Source organism: Nicotiana tomentosiformis, chromosome 6, assembly GCF_000390325.3.
Source record: "Nicotiana tomentosiformis chromosome 6, ASM39032v3, whole genome shotgun sequence".
In the NCBI taxonomy this organism is placed as follows: domain Eukaryota; kingdom Viridiplantae; phylum Streptophyta; class Magnoliopsida; order Solanales; family Solanaceae; genus Nicotiana; species Nicotiana tomentosiformis.
Window position 1 is genome coordinate 45,671,546 of NC_090817.1, and position 26,536 is coordinate 45,698,081.

At 42.1% G+C, this 26,536-nt stretch overlaps 1 protein-coding gene across 1 annotated transcript; it reads left to right on the forward strand.

Moving 5' to 3' along the window:
* Positions 1-398: 398 nt before the first annotated feature.
* On the forward strand, positions 399-1,627 carry LOC138893919 (uncharacterized). Its single transcript, XM_070178586.1, has 3 exons — positions 399-707; positions 791-982; positions 1,061-1,627. The coding sequence occupies exons 1-3, from the start codon at positions 399-401 to the stop codon at positions 1,625-1,627; spliced, it is 1,068 nt and encodes a 355-aa protein (XP_070034687.1).
* The last annotated feature ends 24,909 nt before the right edge of the window (positions 1,628-26,536 follow it).

Below are 26,536 nucleotides of genomic sequence, written 5' to 3' on the forward strand. Positions count from 1 at the left end.
CGTGTACAGGCCTGGGCAAGGATGTGGTTATGAGGCCCCTATCTAGTGAAGAGGAGACTTCGATCCTGGCACCGAAACTGGTGAAGGACAAAAAGAGGAAAAAGACCTCAACCTCCGAGGATCCAGAACCTAAGAAGAAGGCGGCTCATAAGCCGAAGAAGAACATCATCCTTCTGACCGAAGACTCTGTTCGGAGTCTAAGGGGGGAAGACGAAGAAGAGGAAGAAGATGACTCTGGGCTAGTGGCCCGAGTGGGAATGAGCACCGAGGCCCCAAAGGCCACTTAATCGGTGAAGGCCGCAGAGACTCTATCTCGAGATGAGGGGGTATCGGGAAAAGACTTAGGCGAAGTGCCCGAGTCATCGAGGATTGAAGATGCCTCCCACCATAATAAGCCAATGGTGGATAAGGCTGTAGAGGTTGGTCTTGAGGCCCCTCGAGATAGAGAGAACGCCCCAAGTGATCCACCTGGGGTAATAGAAATTGGAGGCTCCCCGCTGCTCCCCTCGTTTTCTGAGGAGATGATTCAAGAGGCTCGGGCCTTGAAGTTCCCCTCCATCGAAGGAGCCCACAGAAAGGAGGACCCCTTCCGTGATTACTTTACTGGGCTCAAAGATGCTACCGGCCTGAGCAACTTGGAGGTCCCGAGGAAGGACTCGGGCGAGGCATCGAGCCTTTTTAATGAAGCGCAGCAAGCTCTGAATCAGGTAAGCCTTAACTCCCTTTGTTGGTATTACCCTTGTGTTCATTTCTCTCTTCCTATCTAACTTCTTTTCTTCTTTCTGCGTAGGCCTCAACGCTTCATTGGGAAGCATTTTCTCGGTCTCGAGCTGAGCTGAGTCAGTACGAGGCCGACATTCAAAGGCTTACCAAGGAAAGGAATTCCCTCAACCTTCTCGGTGGGCAAAAAGAAGAAAATATCAAGGACCTCCGAGCCGAGTTGGCCACGGCTCACAAAGATCAGACAGACCTGATCGAGCAGGTAATGAAAATCTTAAAAGCTCATGGGCTCGATTCAGGAACGGTGGCTAACATTTCAATCTCACAGCTACAGTAGAAGGTCGAGAGGATCGAGCAATTCCGCGAGGAGGTCAACATGATGAAGGCGGAGACCTTGGGGTGGAAAGAAAGTATGGTCCGCTTTGCTGCTAAAAAAGAGGCTGCTCGAGCCCAATTGTCGTCAGTCGAAAGTCAGCTTCGAGGCATGAAGGATAAAAGCTCAGCTCAGGCAAAGCAAATAAAGGAGCTTGAGGCTCGGTTGGCTTTCGAACTTGCAAAGGCCAAATCTGATGCAGAAAAGGCAAAGGCCAAGGCAAAGGCGATCATGGCCATCTATCGGTCCGGTGCTGAAGCCGCTCAAGTCCAAGCGAGAGAGGAAGCCCAGACCGCTCAAACTCTAGCACATTGGATTGCTGAACTCGCCAAATACCAATCTCGCAGGGAAATCCTCGAGGAGATCCACGCTCGAGGTTTTGATCTTACCGAAGAGATAATAAAGGATAGAGAGAATGAAGCCGATGCTGGAGCACTGGCCTCTTCTGATGATGATAATGATGATGGCAGCAAGAGCGGATCCGAGAGTAAAGAGGACCTCGATGGAGAAGAAGATGCCCCTGAGGAAAATTAGGATTCTTGGGCTTTTTCTTTTTTGATATTTTGTGCGGGGACCTTGATCGGTCCTTGTAAATATCTTTGTATATATATAAAAGATCTTTTTTCTTTTTGACTTATCTTTATTCTATGTCCTTCCCCGTGAAAATTCTATTTCATTCATGCCTTCATGCCTTATGGAGATTTTGCTCATAAGTTTGAAACTTTAGGCAACTAGACCGAAGTCGGACTAGTGTAGTATTAATCGAGTGAGTACTTGCTCGAAATCGGAGTAGGGTGACCCTTAGGTTTTAATTGAGGGAGGATGATTTCTCGAACTCAGAAATAAAATGGCCCTTTAGGCTCTTGAATTAGGCTGATACGGCCATAGTAAAAAGAATGACTTTCTCCCCCTTTTAGGCTTGAAAATTTTATTATTTAATCATCTAAAATCCGTTGTACCTTAGCATGAAATAAGGGATTTGCTCGAGATTTCGAACGATTCCGTACCAATTTAGGGTTTTTAAGGGCCGATATTATCGAGACCCTTTATTTCATAATGCCTTAGCATAAAATAAAGAATTTACTCGAGAGTTCGAACGAATTTGTACCCATTAGGGTTTTTGAGGGTCGATATTATCGAGACCCTTAGTAATTTAGCCGAGGGTAGCCTTTTTAATCGGTTTATGAAAATATTTGAAGGCCTGTTTTATAACGAAAATCGGGCATCTCCGAACCGTGTTAATTTGGCCGTAGCCTCTAGCTTGGGATTCGCCTTTTGGTCTTGTTCCCCTGTTATACTTCAAACTTGTTCAAAGTATCAGTCCCCGAGTGGGGTGACCGTGACCTATAAAATCGAGGGTTGCCTTGTTAAGGTCTTACGATCTCGAGGTTTTAGTAATTCGATCATGTTGATTTTTTGGATGACAGTCCCCGAGTGCGGGGTAAATTGTTCGAACTTTAGTTGTGACCGGCCCTTAAGCCAGTTTCCATAATAGATCATAAGCACGACATTGCAAAGTAAAAATTTCTCTAAGGCATGAAATATCTGGCAAGGAAAAAATACTTTCTTCAATAGATTAACATGCGTACATGTTTGCCATTAGGGCTCGAGTAATCTACATGGGCATGGTTCGTTCGACCGTTTGACCCTTACAAAATTTACCTATCGATACCCTATCGGACGAAGTATCTTCCTTGTAACTATCCGAGGGTGATACCCCTCTGTATTCGAGGTTGATTGTAAATGAGCCTCGGATACTGTTAAATTGCTCTAAGTTTAGCACGAACAATGGTTGCCTCGTTAAAACCTCGCTGGAAAACCCTATTTGGGACAAAAACCAGTCTAAGGAAAAAAGAGTGCAACGCGTGCTTTCAAACCTAAGGACTTTATGTTTGAAGAATCCTTTGATGTCTTCAATTAAACACCTGCAAATAGTTAGTATAAAATATAAACAAAAACGGAGAAGGTCATACCTTAGCAGTAATATCGTTTGAGGAGTGATATGTTCCAATTATTTGGTAATTGTTTTCCATTCATCGTGCCAAGTTTTTAGGATCCTTTTCCGATGATATCGAGGACCTGATACGGTCCCTCCCAGTTCGGGCCAAGTTTTCCTTCGTTTGGGTCTCGAGTATTGAGGGTGACCTTCCTTAGAACCAAATCCCCGATTTTAAAGTGTCAAAGATTGGCTCTTTGATTATAGTACCTTTCGATCTGCTATTTCTGTGCGGCCATTCAAACGAGGGCAGCTCCCCATTTTTCATCTAGCAATTCGAGGCTTGTATTCATAGCCTCGTGATTTGACTCTTCTGTTGCATATCAAAACCTAACGCTGGGTTCCCCGACTTCAACTGGGATCAAAGCTTCGGCGCCATATACTAAAGAGAACGGTGTTGCCCCCGTACTGGATTTTGGTGTTGTTCGATATGACCAAAGGACTTCGGGCAATATTTCTCTCCATTTTCCCTTAGCATCATTCAATCTTTTCTTCAGATTTTGAATGATGGTCTTGTTTGTCGATTCGGCCTGTCCGTTCCCACTAGGATGATATGGCGTTGACAGGATCCTTTTTATTTTGTGATCTTTGAGAAACTTTGTCACTTTGTTGCCGACGAATTGCTTTCCATTGTCTCATACGATCTCGGCAGGCATCCCGAATTGGCATCTAATGTGGTCCCAGATGAAGTCTACGATTTATTTCTCTCTAATTTTCTCGAAAGCCTGTGCTTCAACCCACTTAGAGAAATAGTCAGTCATAAACAAAATAAATTTAGCTTTACCTGGGGCCGATGGTAGAGGGCCGACGATATCCATTCCCCATTTCATGAATGGCCATGGGGATAAGACTGAGTGGAGTTGCTCTCCGGGTTAGTGAATCATCGGCGTATTCCTTTGACATTTGTCGCACTTTAGAACAAACTCTTTTGTATCCTTTTCCATATCGGCCCAATAGTATCCTGCTCTGATGACTTTGTGAACCAATGATTCGATACCGGAATGATTTCCACAGGTGCCCTCGTGGATTTCTTGTAGGACGTAGTCGGTATCTCCTGGTCCCAAACATATTGCCAATGGTCCATCGAACATCCTTCTATATATTGTTCCATCTTCGGCCGATGTGAATCATGCGGCCTTCGTGCGTAGAGTCCTTGATTCCTTAGGATCCGATGGAAGCTTCCCGTTCTTTAGGTACTCGATATATTTGTTCCTCCAATCCCAGGTCAGACTTATGGAGTTGATTTTGCCTTGGCTTTCTTCGATTACTGACCTTGAAAGTTGTACGACAGTCCCCGAGCTAATCTCGTTGTCTTCGACTGATGACCCTAAATTTGCAAGGGCATCGGCCTCGCTGTTTTATTCTCGAGGCACATGCTGTAGGGTCCATTCTTTAAACTGATGTAGAGTCACCTGTAATTTGTCCAAGTACCTCTGCATTCGATCTTCTCGAACCTCGAAGATTCTGTTGACTTGGTTTACCACAAGCAGGGAGTCATATTTGGCCTCGATGACCTCTGCTCCTAAACCTTTAGCTATATCGAGACCTACAATCATGGCCTCATACTCAGCCTCATTGTTAATTAACTTGGAAGTTTTGATAGCTTGTCTAATTGTATTACCTGTTGGCGGCTTCAAAACAATGCCTAGCCCGGACCCCTTCACGTTCAAAGCACCATCTGTGAAGAGGGTCCACACCCCCTATGATGTACCCGACTTTAATAATAGTTCTTTTTCGACCTCGGGTACGAGGGCTGGCATAAAGTCGGCTATGAAGTCCGCTAAGATTTGAGACTTGATGGCCGTTCGGGGTCGATACTCGATATCGTACCCACTAATCTCGACGGCCCATTTGTCTAATCGGCCCGAAAGTTCAGGCTTATGCAAAATATTGCAAAGAGGATAAGTAGTCACCACACAAATCGGGTGACACTGAAAATATGGTTTTAATTTCCTAGAGGTGTTTATTAGGGCAAGTGCTAATATTTCTAAGTGTGGGTACCGGGTCTCGGCCTCACCTAAAGTTTGACTAACATAGTAAACAGGAAATTGCATACCTTGCTCTTCTTGAACTAGCACCCCACTTATCACAATTTTCGAGACTGATAAGTACAAGTAGAGTTGCTCGTCAGTTTTCGGAGTATGAAGCAGTGGCGGGCTCGAGAGGTACCTCTTTAATTCTTCCAATGCTTGTTGGTATTCCGGGGTCCAGGCAAAATTGTTCTTCTTTTTGAGCAGTGAGAAGAACCTGTGACTTCTATCTGAAGACCTCGAGATGAATCGGCCTAGGGCGGCTATGCACCCTGTTAATCTTTGTACGGCCTTAACATTGTCCACGACGGTGATGTATTTGATTGCCTTGATCTTATCGGGGTTGATTTCGATCCCCCGATTTGATACCATAAAGCCAAGGAACTTGCCCGAGCCGACCCCGAATGCACATTTCTCCAGGTTGAGTTTCATGTAGTGTTTCCTTAGTATATCGAAGATCTCCTGCAAATGTTTCAAATGATCCTCTGCTCGCAGGGACTTAACTAGCATATCGTCAATATAAACCTCCATTGATTTACCTATTTATTCTTCAAACATTCGATTTACTAAGCGTTGATAAGTGGCACCAGCATTTTTTAGTCCAAACGGTATTACATTATAACAATAGGTGTCGTACTTAGTGATGAACGAAGTCTTTTCCTGATCCTCTGGGTTCATTTGTATTTGAATGTACCCGGAGTAGGCATCGAGAAAACTAAGGATCTCATGGTCGGCCGTGGCATCGATCATACGATCGATATTTGGCAGAGAAAAAGAGTCTTTAGGATATGCTTTGTTTAAATATTTATAGTCTACGCACATTCTAAGTTTATTTCCCATTTTAGGGACTACCACTACGTTTGCTAACCATTCGGGATATTTTACTTCCCGAATAGATCCTATTTTGAGAAGTTTGGCTACCTTGTCCTTGATGAATGCATGTTTTACCTCGGACTAGGGCCTTCTCTTTTGTTTTACCGGGCGGAACTTCGGGTTTAAGCTCAGTCGATGTGTAGTGATCTCTAGCAGGATCCCTGTTATATCTAGGTGGGACCAAGCAAAATAATCCATATTATTGATAAGAAATTTAATGAGTTTTTCCCTGAGCTCATGGGTTAACCCCGTACCCAAGTATACCTTTCGATCGGGTAGATGCTCGATCAGTATGACTTGCTCTAGCTCTTCGACTGTCGATTTGGTGGCGTCGGAATCCTCGGGGATTATGAAGGATCGAGGGATCCAGTAGTCACCGTCCTCGTTCGTTCCCTGCTTCTCCGAGTGAGTCGAGGCTGGTGGCTGTGGTTGCTATTTACCGCGAACATCTCTTTGGCAGCATGTTGTTCCATATACACCATTTTTAGTCCATCCGGCATTGGGAACACTCATGTTGTGAATCCAGGGTCTTCCGAGCAGTGCGTTGTATCTCATATCGCCCTCAATCACATGGAACTTTGTTTCTTGAATAGTTCCGGCTACATTTATTGGTAGGATGATTTCGCCTTTAGTTGTTTCACTCGCCATGTTCAAGCCATTGAGAATCTGAGCTGCGGGTACAATCTGATCTTGTAGGCCGAGCTGCTCCACGACCCTCGATCGAATAATATTGGCCGAGCTTCCTGGATCAATTAAAACACGTTTAACCTGAATTTTATTCATAAGGATAGAGATTACCAAAGTATCATTGTGGGGTTGTGAGATTCCTTCTGCTTCCTCATCATTGAATGATAAAGTGCCTTCTGGAACATAGTCTCGAGTTCGTTTTTCCCTGGTGATTGATACTTTATTGCGTTTGAACACGAGCCCTTGTGGAATATCGACCCCACCAACGATCATGTGAATCACGTGTTGTGGTTCTTCCTGCTAGTTTTTCATATTTGCATCCCTATCTTTGAAATGGTTCTTAGCTCGTTCGCTCAAGAATTCTCGAAGGTGACCCTCGTTGAATAGACGGGCCACCTCCTCCCTTAATTGTCTGCAGTCTTCAGTTCTATGACCATGTGTACCATAGTATTTTCATATTTGATTGGGTTTTATTTGGGATGGATCGATTTGTAGGGGTCTGGGCCATCTAGTATCTTTGATTCTCCCAATGGATGACACAATACCTGATGTGTCGATGCTGAAGTTGTATTCTGATAACCGTGGTGCTTCTGTGGGATCGGCATGTTTATTGAAGCCACATTTGCTCATGAGCCCTCGAGAGCTCTGTATTCGATCGTTCCTTCAATCATTTTGGATGGGATTTCATCCTGGGCCGTTATTTCTATGATCTGCGTTGTATGGTTGATACCGATCTCTGTTCGACTAGGGTTCTCTGTCGATATCCCTTTGAGTTCTGCCGACGGGCCTGTTTGGATAAACGGAACCGGAAGGGGTCCCCAATTGATCATCCTCGACCCTGATCTTTCACTGGTACCGATTATGTACATCGGCCCAGGTTACCGCTGGATATTCAATTAAATTCTGCTTTAGCTGTCGTGATGTCACCGAACTTCGTTTGTTCAAACCCTGAGTAAAGTCTTGAATAACCCAATCGTCTATGATCAGTGGTAGTTCCATGCATTCCATATGGAACCGAGATATGAATTCCCTCAACATTTTGTTGTCTTTTTGTTTCACCTTGAAGAGGTCCGACTTTCTAGTTGCAACCTTTATTGCTCCGGCATGTGCCTTTACGAAGGAGTCTACAAGCATGGCGAAGGAATCGATCGAATTAGGCAGCAAATTGTGGTACCATATCATTTCTCCTTTCGACAAGGTTTCTCCAAATTTCTTCAGTAAAACAGATTCAATCTCATCGTCTTCCAAGTCATTCCCTTTTATTGCGCATGTATAAGAAGTGACATGCTCATTAAGGTTAGTGGTCCCATTATACTTAGGAATGTTTGGCATTCGGAATTTTTTTGGAATGGGTTTCAGAGCCGCACTTGGAGGGAAAGGCTTCTGTACGAATTTCTTTGAATCCATACCCTTTAGAATCGGCGGTGCCCTCGGTATTTGGTCAACCCAGGAGTTGTATGTCTCTACTTTCTTATCATTTTCCTCGATTTTCTTTTCTCTCGATTCAATCCATTTAGTGAGCTCTTCGAGCATTTTCATAATGGCGTGGTCAGTCCCCGATTCATTAGCGTTTGACCTTTCCGGCACATGCTCGGTCCTATGGACGACTTTTGTTTTGATCCTACTCGGTGTTCGGTAATGATTTTGTGGTTGTGCTATAGCGTCTTGTTGAGCCTGTAACATTTCGAATATTAATTGGAGGCTAACTCCACCATCTTCTCCGCCCTGCATATTTCGATCACCTGATCGAACTTCCCTGCGTATGCTACCTTCGGGATCAACACCCAAATTTGTATTTAGGGCGACATGTGAACTGATATCGATGGGATTTGCAATTGGTGCTCCCTCGAGGTCAGCCTGGGGCGCCTTGATCCCTGGGGCGGCTATATTGTCATTTTCCCCATGAAATCCGAGGCCGTTGTCACCGTGTGTAGGCGCTGCTCGTGAGTTTGACATGTTTATCCTGACAACAAAGATTATTACGAGAACAAGTGTAAAGCAGTGTGTGTTATCGGAATCAGTATTAAGCAATCACTATTATCCTTAGCCCCATGGTGGGCACCAAACTGTTTACCCTTAAAATTGGATAACAATTAAACTTATAATGAGGTTCTAAGGACACGTGATTTCACTTAATACCAATTGATAAATATGAAGATTAATAACAGAAATGAACTATAAAGTAAAGCAAACCAGTGTTGAAATGGATTCCAACCCTCGAGCTAGGGTGCCTTCCAACTGATTGATACCAAAACGGTTAAAAATAAAGCAAGTTGATGAACAAGAGAGTATAAGCTAAAGAGAGAGCGTTATATTGGCTTTTTATTCGAGAACAATGTATCTTACAAATGGTTAATACTCCCCTTTATATAGTAGAGGAATTCTACTTATGGTATAACACTAATTACAGAAGGAAATCCCATGATTAGTTAATTAACCATTCCTAATTTGATCCGTTCCAAGATTTCTGCCATGATATTCGACCAGTCATGGATAATTTGCTTTTCTGTTATTATGTTATCTTCGATCTTGCTCGATTCCTATCTCATTCGGTCTCGATCGTTGTTGTCCTCGATCTCGATAGGTACCTCGAATCACGAACTTGGTACCTTGTCCTCGTACCTTGGTCTGATCCACTACGGGGCTAACCTTCGATGCAGCTCCCTGGTCTCGGTCAGATAGAAAGATTGGGTGGGCTCGGTTTTAACCGTATACAAAAATATAAGTAATTAACATAGAATCAATCTAAAAGTATTCATTAATCCAGTAACAATAAAGCAAAATCGAAAAGAATAGAGCATAACGCATTTACTTATCGAAATATTTCCATCTCCATAAAATTACCTCAAATTGTTACAATCCTTAATTTAAGAAAAGAGAGTAAATAATAGAGAATTAATAATGTTATTTGAGAAGTTTGCCGAGTTTTGTTACCTTCTTTGTAAGAGTGCCACAACTTAAAATCAATACTCCTTAAAAAGTTTATGATGGAGAATATTGTGCAATGACTTCTTTCATAGTGTTTGGCTTATCCTTTTCTTATGAATTCATGCAATAAGTTTATGTCTGAAATGACCCGGCGGGTCGTTTTGAGAATTTAAGTCCCGTTCGGCAGCATAAGGCCCTGAGCAGTTTCGTATTATGTGTATTGACTTGCGTGCGTGGTTCAATTCAGTTACTGGATGATTCAGAGTGATTTGGGATACTTAGTCCCTAAAACGGAAGCTTAAGCCTTAGAATTTTGACCGTAGTTGGAACTGTGTGAAGATGACTCCGGAATGGAGTTCTGGCAGTTCCGTTAGCTCTTTTGGGTGATTTTGGACTTAGGAGCGTGTCCGGACGGTGAATTTGAGGTCTGTAGCTGATTTAGGCTTGAAATGGCGAAAGTCAAATTTTTGAAGATTTTGACCGGAAGTGGACTTTTTGTTATCAGGGTCAGAATGCGATTCCGAGAGTTGTAACGGTTCCGTTATGTTATTTGGGACTTGCCTACAAAATTTGACGTCATTCCGGGTTGATTTGATAGGTTTCGGCACGGGTTTTAGAAGTTCAAAGATTTGAAAGTTCATAAGTTCAATTCATGGTGTGATTCATAAGTTCAATTCATATTTGAAAGAACAAATATTCCTTCCTCCAAAATTTTGACATTGTTTGATATGATTTGAGACCCCGAGAGAGTCCGTGTTAGGTTATGGAACTTGTTGGTATGTTTAGACGGGGTCCCGGGGGCCTCAGGTGTATTTCGGATGGGCTACAGGCCATTTTCTTCTATTTTTGAACTGCTGAATCTATCATCTGGTTTTCTCTTTCGCATTCGCGTCTGTTCCTCCGCATTCGCGAAGAGTAATTTTGGAGGAAGGAATATTTGTTCTTCGCGTTCGCATGCCTCCTTTCGCAATCGCGTAACCCTGCCTTCCCCTTCTTTGCGTTCGCATCTGCTCCATCGCGTTCACATAGTAGAAACTAGTAACTGGGAGCTGGTGACCATTTCCTCTACGCATTCGCACTGCTCTATCCGTGAACGCATAAGTGTAATTTCCCCTCCTTCGCGCTTGCGTTCCGTTTCATGCATTTGCGTAGCCCAGTTCCTGGGCCATTATTTTCCTTCTTCGCGATCGCACATGCTTTTTCGCGATCGCACATCACCAATTCCGGGCAGTAGCCATTTCCTTTTCGTGATCGCAGCTCCTCTTCAGTGATCGCGATATACAAACACCTGGGCAGAATATAAAGTTCTCTATTCCGAGGGTTAGCCATTTTTATCATATTTGGAGTTCTAGAGCTCGGTTTTGAGCTATTCTTTATGGGTTTTTCAAGCAAATCGATTGGGTAAGCGTTCTTCACCTAGAATTTATTATATTTCATGATCTTATCTTTATTTTTATCATTTAATTAGTGTTTTTGAGTGAGAAAAATGGGGATTTTTGAAGAAAATTTTCAAAATGAAAAATCATGATTTGAGGGACGAAATGGTATCGGAATTTGATAAATTTAGTATGGTTGAACTCGTATCGGAATGGGTGTTCAGGTTTCGTGAAATTTGTTGGGTTCCGAGGTACGGGCCCGAGAGTCAACTTTTGGGTTGATTTTTAGATTTTAATAAAGATTGAAGCTTTATGATCCGAAATAGTTTCTTATGAGTTTTTTTTGTGCTTTGAAGTTATTTTGATTAGATTTAAGCCACCTGGAGGCCATTTCACCGAGAAGTTCATTTTTGAGTATCGGTCTGTCTTCTTTGAAGTAAGTATCTTGCCAAACTTCGTGTGGGAGAACTACCCCTTAGGATTTGAGTCTTCTATGCTAATTGTAGTCCGGGTACGCAAGGTGACGAGTACGTGCTCAGACTTATTTGGGGAAAATTGGCCTTTTAGGGTTCTTAGGTCCTTGTATTCACTGAATATGCAATTGTTCTCATTATGATTACGTTTCTAAAGTACTAGTTTCACTTCTACTTGCTTTTATTAGAATTAATTGCTTCATGATCCACTCTTGTTGTTCATTGATTCATATGTGCTTAACTGAAATAGGTATCTCTTCTATTGCCATGTTGTCTTTCCTCTAACTGCTTATCTTTATTTGAAGTTATAGTTATCCCTTTTGTGAATGTTTACCCTTAATTGAGGTTATGGTTATCTTTCCGCTGCCTACCTTTATTTGAATTTGTTGCATCTCTTTCGTAATTGTCCAAATTTAAAAGAAGCTTAGATATCCCATGCCTTAGTTGACCTGCCCTTATTTGGAATTATTTGACTCGTGTTAGTTTCTTGTTGTTGAACCGTATATGGTGGGATCATTGTTATATATTGTTTTCTTCCCTGTTGAGTTGTTCTTATTACGCCTAGTATTCTTTATTATGGCTATTCCTTGCGAGCTAGTTTTACCGTTTCTGGCGATCAAAGGTTCTTGAGTTGATTTACTTGTCGTACCTTATTTTATTGTCATTGTTGTTGTTGTACTTGTTGTTGTGATGCACGAGGTTTCTGCCGTGCGGTTGTTGTTGTGATGCACGAGGTTTCTGCCGTGCGATTGTTGTTTTTGTGATGCACGAGGTTTCTGCCGTGTGAGTGTTATTGGGTTGCACGAGGTTTCTGTCGTGCTATTGTTACTATTGATATTGCACATGTGGCGTGACAAGGCGGGATGTATATATGTGGGTTGCACATGTGGCGAGACATGGTGGTAACATTATTATGCACATGTGGCAAGACAAGGCGGGCATTCACTTTACTATTGCACACGTGGCGAGATAAGGTGGGCTATGTCAGGGATTGATTGTGATGATTTGTGATGGCCTGGGGAAATTTTTATTGTTGATATCTGTGTAGTGGTACACTTACCTGTGTGAGCTTTATCTTGTGAAAGTTGTGAGAAAAGATTCTACGTGTTGTCCGTTCCTTTTTTTATGCTTACTAGCTGGTATGAACTATGTTAGGACACTTGCACAAGCATACACATAGTTAAGCACTCTTATCGGTTAAGAGGTTTTCTTGATATTGTTGAGTATAGATGTACACCCTTGTTACTTACCTTCTATGTGAGAATGGCTCTATTTGGCACGTGAGTCGTCAGTGCGGTTATGAAGTGTGATGAGGGCACAGGATGCCAGGTGTTAGGGTTCAGATGTTGAGACCCGTGAATTGTGATTAACCCGAGGTTCGGTACCTCGTGGAGTTTATTGACAGAAATCTGATGTGAAAGCGGTCGTCGTTGTGGAGTTATTACTTGTCTCTTCTTTATCTATGATTTTTGGATTTAGGTTGTGTTTCCGTTCATTCTTCTGTGTCATTATTATGGTATTCCGCGAATAATTGTTGTTTCCTTTCTTATTGCAATTACCGTATTCCTTGCCATTTCGCATAGTCTTTATGTAGATATCATACTCTATTTTTTCTATACTTCTACTTGTTCAGGTTATTTAGTCCAGTAGGTGTCTTGACTGTTCCTCGTCACTACTCCATTGAGGTTAGTCATGATACTTGATGGGTACCGCTGTGGTATACTCGTACTACACTTCTACACATTTTTGTGCAGATCCAGGTATTTCGAACTCCGTTGAGCATTAGCTAGCTGTGTGGATTGCTGCTGTGGAGACTCAAGATAAATCTGTTGTTGCGTTCGCAGGCTTCTGAGTCACCTTCCTATTTTGTATTCACATTATTTTACCTATTTCCGAACAGTTGTATTTAGAAATTTGTAGCAAACTCTGTAGAGCTTATGACTTGTACTACCGGTTTTGGGAATTGTAAATTTTATAGAAAATTTCATTTCAAAATTGTTAGATGTTATTTAATTGTTGTCGTTATTCAGTAAATGTTAGGTTTACCTAGTCCCTAAGACTAGGTGTCATCACGATACCCAACAGAGGGAAATTTGGATCGTGACAATGTCCTGTTGACCAATAAATATAATTCAAATAGAAAAGGAAGATCAAGTTATCTAAAATTACCCATTGTATAAATTCCGATAATATTAGATCACGTCGGCGAAACGTCCATTTATATTAATTTAACTCCAAAAAGAAACATCACCGCATCGTTGTCCAAACATCCTAATGTTATTAGATCATGACCTGAAGATGAAAAATCATGCATCTTTGTGGAGATGAACACATGAAGATGACCAAGATATTTTCGTCTCCTATTTGGAACCTTGAAGAGTTTTTGGAGGATTAATAGAAGACAAAAGAAGAAACTTACAAATAGAAAGATACAATAAGAGGGAGACAATCTCGCTATAAAATTAAGAGAATTAGGAACCCAAATAATTGCCTAAAATTAATGCTAGAACAAACCTTATGATCATACACGAGCTTATTAGCATTCCCGGACACATAGTATACCTTAAGACGTTCCTCCTCAGCTTTCTGGATAAAAGACGGTCACATATACAATACAAAATCATTAGTAGGCCACGCACTTTCTTGTTACTCTTTCAAGCTACTACGATCTGAATTGGAAAAAAATAAAACTTTTATATAAGTTAAATTGTATTTACTTTTTAATTTTTAAAAACAAACAATATTTTTTTTGGTTTCCCACCCGGTGTCCGTTATCCGTATTGGGGCCCAACTAAATTTGAAATCGCTCCGGAAAGCCCCACATTGGGGGTAAAGCGTTCCCTAATAAATGCGACTCCGTACTCAGGGCTTGTTGGGAAATAACAAGAACAAGCAATGTGCACGACGAGGTAGCAACGGAATAATACCCAAGTCAAACTTTCCCAATCTATTTGAACCAAGAAGAGACAAACAAATTCAAGCACAAACGTATACGGGCAACAAGTATATCAACCACCACAAATATGATAAGGTAAAATAATCAAACACACGAGTCACCAAGATTTACGTGGAAAACCTCTTCAATGTGAAGAGTAAAAATCACGGAACCAAAGTCCCTCAAAGCTCCACTAAATCAATCAATAAAAGTTACAAAAGTTCTCTAAATTGTCCACAAAGCAAGTGCCAAACCAAGAGCAACAATAAAAATATGATTGCACCAAAACAATTGAAGAAAGGAGAGAAATCACTCCAAAAATGAGCTACTGTTCACGCCTCCAAATCAAAGTTACAGGCCTCCAAAACTAATCTTCACCGTTGAACTCCAAAAACCAGATGTTGATAACTTCCCATTCAAATTGGAGTACCATCCAACAGTTAACGAGTTGGAAAACACTAATTGAGGCGGACTGCCTTAGCAAAAATTTTCTGGAGCAAAAGAACACACTTTTCTCTCTCACAAGGCTTCAAAAACGGTTGCACCCTTATATTTTCTCTCTTGTTATGTTTCTAACCTAAAATAGATTATATTTATATATCTTGATATTAGTGGGCTGTATGTCAAAGTGTGCTAGGTCCAAAAGGTATTTTATTTATCTACATAGGAAGGGGAAAAGCCCAAAACCCCAACAATTCTCCCTGTAACGACCCGACCAGTCATTTTGAGTATTTGCATTCCATTCGGCTATTTGAGGTCTTGATTAGATTCGTATGATGTATTATGACTTGTGTCTATCTTCGGTTTTGGTTTTCAGGTGTTTCGGAATTAGTTTGGAAGAATGAATTTCATGTTTGAAGCTTTAAGTTGGAAAACTTGACCAAGTTTGACTTTTTAGTATTTGATCTCGGTTCGGAGTTTTGATGGTTCCGTTAGGTCCGGATGGTGATTTTGAACTCGGGCGCATGTCCGGATTTGCATTTGGATATTTCTAGAAGGTTTCGGCACCAATCAGTGAAAAGTTGACAATTTGAAGATTTGGAATATTCATAAGTATGACCGGAGTTGACTTTGATGATATCGGTTTCGGATTGGAATAGCTTCTTTATGTCATTTGGGACTTGTGTGCAAAATTTGCATTCATTCCGGATAGATTTGATATGTTTCGACACGAGTTTTAGAAGTTGAAAGATTCAAAGTTCATTATGTTTAATTTGAGGTGTGATTTGTCGTTTTGATGTTGTTATGCGTGATTTGAGGCCCCGAGTAGGTCCTTGTTATATTATAGGAGATGTTGGCATGTTTGGACGGGGTCTCGAGTAGGCTCGGGTGTGTTTCGGACGAGTTTCGGATTATTTTGGTCATGTTGGCAGTTCTGGTGCTGGTTCATCGCACCTGTGCATAAGTGGCCGCAGGTGCGGACAAGCTTATGTGATGGAATTCTCGTTTTTGAAAATCAGAGGTGTCTTGGTGAGTTCCGCTTCTGCGGAGGAAGAAGCGCAGATGAGAAAGCACTTCTACAGGGTCTGGAGCTCTTCTGCGAAGATAGACGTGAGCTGGGTGTCCGCTTCTGCAGTGGTGCATACACTTCTGCGGAGTCGCAGGCACGGAAGGTGATCCGCAGGTTCGATCATCACTCTTTAAGCTAAAGTCGCAGATGCAACGTTGTAGCTCGCATATGTGAGGCTGCAGGTGCGGCATTTTGTCCGCAAATGCGGAAGTTCTGGGCAGACTCATTATATATCGAAGTTTGGTTCTCTTTTGCATATTTTGAGTTAAAGACTTCGGATTTGGGCAATTTTCACCATATGAATTGGGATAAGTGTTCTCTACTCGGTTTTGATTATATTTCATGAATTTATCTTTGTTTTTGGTAATTGGATTATGAAGTTTCAAGAGAAATTTGAGGGTTTTTGTCTAAATTTCCGTAAAGCGAATTTTTGAATTTTGAACATCGATTCGGAGTCAGATTTGAGTGAAACTGGTATGGTTGGACTCATAACTGAATGGATTGTTGTATTTTGTTCATTTTGTCGGGTTCCAAGGTATGGGCCTAGGTTTGACTTTTTGGTTGACGTTGGGGCTTTTGATTAAAGATTCAACCTTTATCAATTGGGTTTGTTTCCTTTGGCATTGTTTGATGTTCTTGAGTTGCTTTTGGCTAGTTTCGAGCCATTTGGAGGTTGGTACGCGCGGGATGGCATTTCTAGAGTATTGGTTGGCTTGCTCGGTATTAGATTTGGCTTGTTTGAGGTAAGAATCCTATCTAAACTTGGTTGAAGCACTAGTTGCCTGAATTATTTGTGATAGCTACGTGTTATGGGTGCGCGCATGCGTGGGGTTTGAACCCATGTGCTGACACCGGGGGTATTTATCTATGCTCGGGTTACGTTTAGGCTATGATAAGCCTAGAATTGACTGTTAAGCTTTAAGCTATGATGTTTCTCATATTTGTAACATTTTGTGTGAACTATTTGAGCCATGTTTGAGGCTACATAGAGGTTTAATCCCTGAATAAACTTGATAAATGCTATTCTATGATGAAGTTGTCGATTTGAGCTATGGTAGCACACTCTGCACATGCCTACACTTTAGCATATCATTTATATCAGTCCAGGAGCATGAGATTTGTTATTGATTCATCACATACATGTATTCTTGTTTTGTTTTCTCCTGTGTGATATGATTGGACTGCATGCCTGTGACCATGCCGGACGGATTATGACATTGTGCATGTGACCATGCCGAGCAGATTATGACATTGTGCATGTGACCATGCCGGGCGGATTGATATTATTAGCACGTGAGTTGTCTATGCAGCACGTGAATTGTCTGTGCGGATCCAGATATTAATATTATGGCACGTGAGTTGTCCGTGTAGCATGTGAGTTGTCCGTGTAGCACATGAGTTATCCATGCGGATCCAGATATTGGTATTATAGCACGTGAGTTGTCCGTGCAACACGTGAGTTGTCCGTGCGGATCCAGATATTGATATTATAGCACGTGAGTTGTTTGTGCAGCACGTGAGTTGTCCGTACAGTTGATATTATTAGCACGTGAGTTGTCCGTGCAGCACGTGAGTTGTCTGTGCAGATCCAGATATTGATATTATAGCACGTGAGTTGTCCGTGCAGCACGTGAGTTATCCGTGCGGATCCAGATATTGATATTATTAGCATGTGTGTTGTCCGTGCAGCACGTTAGTTGTCCGTGCATCGTGTGGATACAGATCCATCCCCCTAGGTTCACCCTCTCATGTTTCTCTCTTGATAGTGTACACACGGATTGTGAGAAACCGATAGGTTTCTGGTTGATGTGAGCTTTGGGAGAGCTGGTTGTTGTTATTGGATCGGGTTGCACGCCGTAATGGACTGATATTTGGTTATTGTATTTCATCTTTACTTGCAATTTCCTTGACTGTTTACCCGATTTACTTGCACATCTTCCTTATATGCTCGATTGTTGATTGAGCAGAACACTTTAAAACATAGAATTGTGAGCATCAAAGTGGTTTTACCTGAGATTTTCCTAATTTGATCATATATATGTTCTATCCTTGTTGAAATTATGAAATGCACAGGTATTAGCGAGTATCATCTATAGTTCTTGCTTCTTTATCTTGTCGAGGTTAGTTAGGATACTTATTGAGTACATGGGGACAGTTGTACTCATACTACACTTCTGCACCTTGCGTGCAGATCTTGGTGTGATGTTGTTGTGTATGGCGGGAGCTGGCATTGAAGCTGTACATGTGTTCCAGTTATGGCTATCACTTGTCCTTGGTAGCTTTAGATTCGAATTCTGTTCATTTACCTTTCAAATAGATGTTGTAATTATTTCAATTCAGTTTTGTAAAATCTAAGTCTTAGTGGCTCATGACTTGTACTACCAGTCCTTGGGGAGTTGTATAAAATTCAGTTATTTCCTTCTTGACTTTTCGCATTATTACTATATTGTGTTTTATTGTTATTTAGCTTACCTAGCGGGTTGGGTTAGATACCATCATGATAGGTTAGATTTTGGGTCGTGACAAGTTGGTATCAGAGCTCTAGGTTCATAGGTTCTATGAGTCATGAGCAATTGTCTAGTAGAGTCTTGTGAATCGGTATGATGACGTCCATACCTATCTTCGAGAGGCTACAAGTTATCTAGGATAAACTTCCCATCTTTCATTCCTTCTCATGCGGCATTGATTTAGCTTGAAGCGTATCACTTTGAATTCCTTCCACTCACTCGTATGTGTATGTGAGCACTCGGTATCAGCGGTGCATCGACGATTTGTGATTTCCATAGAGGAGGTGCGAGATGTGTTTTTTCTATGTTTTGATGGTGGGCCAGTTTGGACTTGAGGCCGGGTTTTGACTGTTGCTTGGGCTCGGTGGTTCCAGTTGTGTGAGCATGTGCTTTTGGACTTATATGTCCGGTTGTGTCCCTAGGAGCGGGATTGATGGCTCAGTGAGTGGTTGGATGATTATATGAGGATTATGTTGTGATTGCAGGATGTGTTCAGATGGTTTTTGATATGACGGGAAGATTTTTCTTGGGATGTGAAAGGACTATTGGATGCTCGATTTCTGTAAATGTGTTATATGTTCTGGAGCTATGAGGGTTTTGAGGGATTCTTTAATGTTATTTCATTTGTGGAATAAAGTAGATTTTCATATCTTGTTGACGAGTTAAGACTCAGGAAGATTAACTAATTACATAGTTGTTGTATCTATGAAAGGGTATGGATAGATGTCAGTTTGAGGCTAAGCAGGTGGGTAGTCACCTGCGGGGTAACCTACGGATGTGAAATCCTTATGATGTTGTGTGGATGGTTTTTTTTCTACCAGTGGGTTATATGTGTTGCGATTTGAGTTTGGATTGGTTGAGAAAGTTTACCTGACTATCACGAGGATGACTGCGAGCTGAGTAGATGATTTGAGGTATTTTATGGGTTTGTGTTACATATGCTTAGGAAGGATTTAGTTGAATCTCATTGCGGTATTATGGCAGTAATAGAGTATGGGTATTGTGAGTTATCGAATGTTTTGTTCTATGACTTTGAGACAAGTGGGGGAGTCTACCATCGGTGATTTGATTGCATGGTTATGTGTTGTATTGGTTTCTGTCTGAGGCATACTTGTGGATAAGTTATGACTTGCAGAGGCTGGTTTTGAGAATGACTTAAGCAAGGAAATTTCTGGATACATGAAGTATTGCACTTTATGGGTATATGGGAATCATGGAATGATTGAGATGTTATTCGTGAAGGATGTAGTGCGCATGGAGTAGGATTCACTCAGTTGCTTAGAGATGTGGATTACTTCTTTGGGTATCATCGTGCTAGGGGGGCACAGGCCGTTCGACCCATTTGGGTGGTGCAATTGAGATTTGAGCAGAGTGGATGACTCTCGAGAAGGTTCTAATGGATTCAAGATTTATATGTGGCAATTGAGAATTTTTTTTGGATTTGTATATGGCAAGAATCTGAGATTTGCATCGGATGGTGTCGGGACTTACGGTATTTCTATATCGTTGTGGACACTACATTTCAGTATCAGAAAGGTGAAGGAAACGACTTTAGATTCACAGAAGGTCTCTTCAGAGTGGGTGTCCCAGTTGTGGTACTTTTAGGGTGCCTAAGAGGGAATAAGCGGCTTATGGGCCTTAGGGCAGAGTGGTTTTATGCTAGGACCTCTTGTGGTGAGCTTTGGGTAAGGATCGTGGTGTTCTGGCAAGGAGAAGTGTCAACTTGAGGGTAATTCGAAAGGAACTCAAAGATATAGGACAGCTTGGTAGTAGGTTAGATCAACACGGTAATGGATGTGATCGGTTCTTTGGGTACTTATGATGTGGTGAGTCTCTACAAGTGTTTTGTGATAATACTCTTGGGATTGGCGACCTGCGTGACTTGGTTGAGTTAGATGGATTCATTTATGATGGCTTGGTTATGTGTATATGGGTTTCAGAGAGTTCTCGATGGTTTCTACCACGGTTTGAGGTGGATATTTCCTACCGGCGTGAGGAGCATGTTGCTTATTGTGATTTTCTCCTAGATGGGATCAAATGGAAGGTTTCTGATTGATCGGGTATGTATTCTGTAGGTGACTCAGAGTTGATTATTAGATCCTCGCACTTTTCATATGATGGCATGATAGATGCGATGTGTTATGGGGGATTGGTATTTGCATGTGCTAGGTCACATCTTAGTTTTGGAAGGGAGGGGAAGGAATTCTTAGACAACATGGATGGTTCTAGATGACTAGATGAAAGCTATCACTACTTGGTATTACTTGATAAGGGTGAGCATTTCAGAAGGCACATCGTGTTTTGACTTACGGATGCTTCATAGGTATTGTGGCGCTCGCCTGGTTGATCGACTACTGATGTTCAGATTTTGCTATATGGCATGGAAGAATTATAGATATATTTCTCGTGGGGATGATTATGTATGAGAGATGTGTTAGTCATTTGAGTGGTGGAGTTGGGATCGGCTATGGTGATTCATGTGTTCTATGGATTTAAAGACTAGGAGTTCTCAGAAGCAGATTATTTCAGGGTTGCAGACTCTGAACTGGATGGTGGTACGTGATATGGTTAGGTCATTGTGGACTTTTGAAGAGCCATTTATCTATCTAGGGATGACCAAAATTGATTTGGGGGTCCATTGGTAGGCCCAATGAGGATGTGTATTCTACGTCGGGTCGGATTTGTTGACTCGGCCCTGTTAGTTTTGAGGGGTGAGTCATTCTCTAAGAGTTGGGCTTGTTCATGTTCTGATATGTTCTATGCGTTCCTCTTCTATGCTACGAGGGGTTGTGATTTGTGGGTTATGTCCACACATTGTGCAGTTCTGCCTGGGCCTTGTAGCGGAATTCAAGCGAGATGGTGATTGGGGTATGGAATGGTTGATTGCGCCTTAGTTATGGTCTTTTCGGGCTGTGGTATATTGTGTTATTTACTTCTCCATGGTTATGGTCATGCACTTCATGTACTTGATATCGAATTGCCTGTGGTTATTGATTTTGAGCATTGTGGCTTGAGGTATTTCATATGGACCAGTTTGGATAGGGTCAGGCATTGCAGTGGAGTTATATTGGGATGTGAATCTTTGTGTTAGATTCGTGTATCTTGGTTCTACTATGTATGATGGGTTCATAGCATTGCGGCTGTGATGGTACTTGTTGAGCTTGCCGGATGATTCTCTCATTTGAGTCACTTTTCCATATTAGAGTACATTTGAATTATTGCTTATTGGTGCACGGATTGCATAGTTTGTGACTCTAGGTAGTATTGGTGTGACGTGTCAGTAGAGTAACTTGTAATTGATGAGGTTAAGTCCTTAGACCTAAAGTGATTGCTATCGAATCTGATTACGGTAGGTTTGGAAGAATAATATCGGAAGTCGGCTTAGGTATTGGTTGTGGTTCTTGTCGAACGAGAGGGAGCTCCATGACTGGTTGAGTGGAATAGTGGTTATGAGTGTGGTTATGAGTTTATGAGTGTTTCTTTCATCATCGGCAGTGTGCGAAGGTTTTGAATGAGGTTTTATTTGATATGAGGTTTAGTATCGGTATTGGGTTTGTTTTGAGCAGCTACTGTGATCTGAAGTTATTGATACGAGTATGCGGGTTATGGGGTACATTATGTGAGTACATATTGGGTTATGGATATGACTTGATACAACTTGTTCAAACTTATACAGTGTGTGGATGCGAGATTCGGGTCTTGTGAGGAATTCCAGATGTTGGAAATTGGGTTCTAAGGCTTACAAGCTAAGGTTATAATAATGATCTCCAATTATGTTGTGTTGTCAGGCTTACATGGATTGGGGTGACACGGGATCACCCCTGGGTATGTGCATGGTAAGGTTACACGGCGATTTGATGGCTTTGGAACGACTCTAGGCACGCTCGAGGATGAACGTATGTTTATGTGGGGGAGAATGAAACGACCCGACCGGTCATTTTGAGCATTTGCATTCGTTTTGCTATTTGAGGTCTTGATTAGATTTGTATGATGTATTATGACTTGTGTGTATCGTCAGTTTTGGTTTTCAGGTGTTTCGGAATTAGTTTGGAAGAATGAATTTCTTGTTTGAAGCTTTAAGTTGGAAGAGTTAACCAAGTTTGACTTTTTAGTATTTGATATCGGTTCGGAGTTTTGATGGTTCCGTTAGGTCCGAATGGTGATTTTGGACTCAGGCGCATGCCCAGATTTGCATTTGGATATTTCTAGAAGGTTTCAGCACCAATCGGCAAAAAGTTGACAATTTGAAAGTTTGGAATATTCATAAGTTTGACCGGGAGACTTTGATGATATCGGGTTCGTATTGAGGTTTCGGGAATTGGAATAGCTTCGTTATGTCATTTGGGACTTGTGTGCAAAATTTGGGTTCATTTCGGGTTTATTTGATATGTTTCACTGCAAATTTTGGAAGTTGAAAGATTGAAAGTTCATTATGTTTGATTTGACATGTGATTCGTCATTTCGATATTGTTATGCGTGATTTGAGGCCCCGAGTAGGTCCGTGTTATGTTATGAGACTTGTTGGCATGTTTGGATGGGGTCCCAGGTTGACTTTTGTTGACTTTTTGGGAAAAGTGTAAAGATCATAGCTTTATCTATTGTAATTATTTTCTCTTGCATTGTTTGATGATATTAAGTCAATTTTGGTTTAGATTTGAGTCGTGTGGAGGCGAATTTAGGTGAAAAACTATTTTCGAAGGTTGAGTTAGCCTAGTTGAGGTAAGTATCTTGCCTAACTTTGTGTGGGGGAACTACCCCTTAGGATTTGGGATAGATTGTGTTATTTGTGCAATGTGAAAGCCGTGTACGCAAGGTGACGAGTGGGTATACAGGTTTTATGTGTGGTATTTGGCCGGTTTAGGCTACTTAGACTCTTTCCATGCTTTAATTGAATTGTCATATCATGTTTTAAACTCTCATAGTCAATCTACTCTTACTTGTGTTAGTCTATACTTACATGCCTTATTTGACTTTGTTAACACTTGTTCTACATATTACTTGATAATTTGCTCTTATGCTTTAGTTGAAGTTGTTGCCTCTTTCATTGTTACATGATGTCTCTTCCATTGTTGATTTATTCTTATTTGAAGCCATTGATATATGTTGTCTCTTCCATTGTTGATTTATGCTTACTTGAATTCGTTGTTACACGTTATCTCTTCCATTGTTGATTTATCCTTATTTGAAGTCATTATTACATGTTACCTCTCCTATTGTGATTTATTCTTATTTGATACGTGGTTACACATTTTATCTCTCATTGTTGAGTATTAGTGTTGAAGTTGTGAAAGCCATTTTCACATTAAGGCGGTTCGTAAGTGTTACGAGTCATAAGCAAGTTTAGTAGAGTCTTGCGAATCGGTACGGAGACGTCTGTACTTATCTTCGAGAGGAAACAGAACTGTTAGGAAATCTCCACTTCATTGATTCCTTATCATGCGAATTGGTTGATTCCGAAATCTAAATCTTTTGGCTTTCTATTCTCTCACAGATGGTGAGGATACGCACTGCTGGATTCGACGATTAGACACCCATGCCCCCTGCTAGAGCCGTGAGAGGCCGGGGCCGGGGTAGAGGCCGAGGAGGGGCACATGGTACAACTAGAGCACCTGCCCAAGCTGCGACAGAGGAGCTACCAGTAGCTCTAGTTAGGCGACAGGCACCCGAGGTGCCTGTTGCCACCCCTGCACTTCAGGAGACCCTCGCACAATTCTTGAGCATGTTCGGTACCTTAGCTCAGGCAGGTTTGATTTCACTTGCACCAACCACATCTCACACTGGGGGAGGAGCTCAGACTCCCGCGGCCCGTACTCTAGAGCAGCGGGTCCACGTGGATCAGGTCCCAGAGGTTATACCAGTGCAACCTATTGTTCCGGTTCAGCCCGAGGTTACGGCAGTGGCATCTGAGGAGGAGCAACTTAGACTTGAGAGATTCAAGAAGTATAATCCTCCTACTTTCAGTGTCTTAGCTTCAAAGGATGCACATGATTTTCTAGATAAGTGCCACCGTATCCTCCGCACCATGGGTATTATGGAGACGAGCGGAGTTGCTTTCACTACATTCCAGCTGTCAAGAGCAGCATATCAGTGGTGGTGGGTTTATGAGGAGGGTAGCCTAGCCGATGCAGCTTCACTTACATGGACTCAGTGTTTAGAGATGTTCTTGAGAGAGTTTGTTCCCCAGACCCTTCGGGATGTATGGCGCACATAGTTTGAGCAGTTGCGCCAGGGTACTATGTCAGTGTCAGAGTATGCTATCAGATTTAGTGATTTGCCAATTCATCGAGGGGCTCAACTATGGTATTAGGTTTAGCATAGCTCGAGAGCTGGAGACAGATACCCCATATCAATAGGTGGTAGAGATCGTACGGAGGTTGGAGGGTATGCAAGGTCGAGAGAGAGGACAGGGAGGCCAAAAGGCCTCGAGGTACTAGAGGATTTAGTAGTGGCCACGCTATAGCTACAGCCCGCCATGGTAGAGGCTATGTGAGTCATCCAGTTCACTCAATATCTCCAGCTTCTAGTGGTACTTCGGTTATTCTGAGGTCTCAAGTTGCACACTTTGCTCAGCTATTTTCTAGTGCACCTCCTACACGGGGTGCCTTCAGCGATCAGTCCAACTGACCAGGCCCGAGCCAATACAAGCAGCCACGCTCACCGAGAGCTTATTTTGAGCGTGGTGATACCCGTCATATGGTGAGAGACTGCCCCAGACTTAGGAGGGGTGCACCTCCACGGACTACTCAGGCTCCACGGATTCAGCCAGGTCCATAGACTCTACAGGCCATGGTTGCTACTCCAGTTACCGTTCCACCTGCAGAGCCAGCTAGGGGTGAGGGGCGGGCGAGTAGAGGTCACCCTAGATAAGGAGGCCAGGCCAAATTCTATGCTTTTTCGGGTAGGACAGAGGCAGTCGCTTCAGACGTAGTTCATATCGCACTTCTGGAGGGTCGTACAGTGTGAGTCAGGCACACGGGTTGAGTTGAGTACAACATTTCACTCCCAAACGGACGAACAGTCCGAGCTCGCCATTCAGATATTAGAGGATATGCTTCGTGCTTGTGTTATAAATTTAGGGGGTTCTTGGGATCGATTCTTGCCACTTGCAGAGTTTGTCTACAATAACAGCTATCAATCGAGTATTCAGATGGCTCCTTATGAGGACCTTTATGGGAGACGATGTCATTTTCCAGTTGGTTGGTTTGAGCCGGGAGAGTCTAAGTTATTGGGCACGGATTTGGTTCGAGATGCCTTGGAGAAGGTCAAGTTGATTCAGGATCGGATTCGTACAGCCCAGTACAGAAGAGTTACACTGATCGGAAGGTTCGTGATATAGCATGTATGGTTGGAGAGCAGGTGTTGCTCCAGGTTTCACCCATGAAGGGTGTGATGAGGTTCGGGAAGAAGGGCAAGTTGAGCCCTAGGTATATCGGACCTTTTGAGATCATTGAGAAGATTGGTGAGGTGGCCTACAAGCTTACATTGCCACCTAGCTTATCTGCAGTTCATCTGATTTTCCATATTTCAACTACGGTGGTATTATGGTGATCTGTACAATGTTTTAGACTTCAGCACAATCCAATTGAACGAGGATTTGACTTATATTTAGGAGTCGGTGGCTATCTTGGACAGACAGGTCAAAAGTTGAGATCAAAGAACATCGCTTCAGTGAAGGTTCAATGGAGGGGTAATCCAGTCGAGGAGGCGACCTAGGAGCCCAAGCAAGACATGTGGAGTCGTTATCCTCATCAATTCATCACTACAGGTATGTCCTTATGCACGTTCGAGGACGAACATTTATTTTAAGAGGGGGAGAATGTGACGACCCGACCGGTTGTTTTGTATAATTTTACCTCATTACTCCTTTTTATGCTTCACACATGTGCATTCATGGTTTTATGACTTACAGGGTTGATTAGTTTCGTTCTGGGAAAATTTTGAGTTGATTTGGACCCTTTGATTCTTGACTTAGAAGTTTAAATTAGAAATGTTGATCAAACTTTGACTTTTGAGAAAAACAATCCTGGAATGATGTTTTGATGGCTCTCATAGCTTCGTATCATAATGTTGGACTTGGGCGTATGTCCGGAATCGAATTCGAAAGTCCGTAGGTTGATTTGTGTTATTT

Coding starts and splice junctions, on each gene's coding strand:
- LOC138893919 (XM_070178586.1), top strand. CDS start 399: ATGGTGGATAAGGCTGTAGAGGTTGGTCTTGAGGCCCCTCGAGATAGA. Junction 708..790: donor CGCAGCAAGCTCTGAATCAG/GTAAGCCTTAAC, acceptor CTTTCTGCGTAG/GCCTCAACGCTTCATTGGGA. Junction 983..1,060: donor AGACAGACCTGATCGAGCAG/GTAATGAAAATC, acceptor CTACAGTAGAAG/GTCGAGAGGATCGAGCAATT.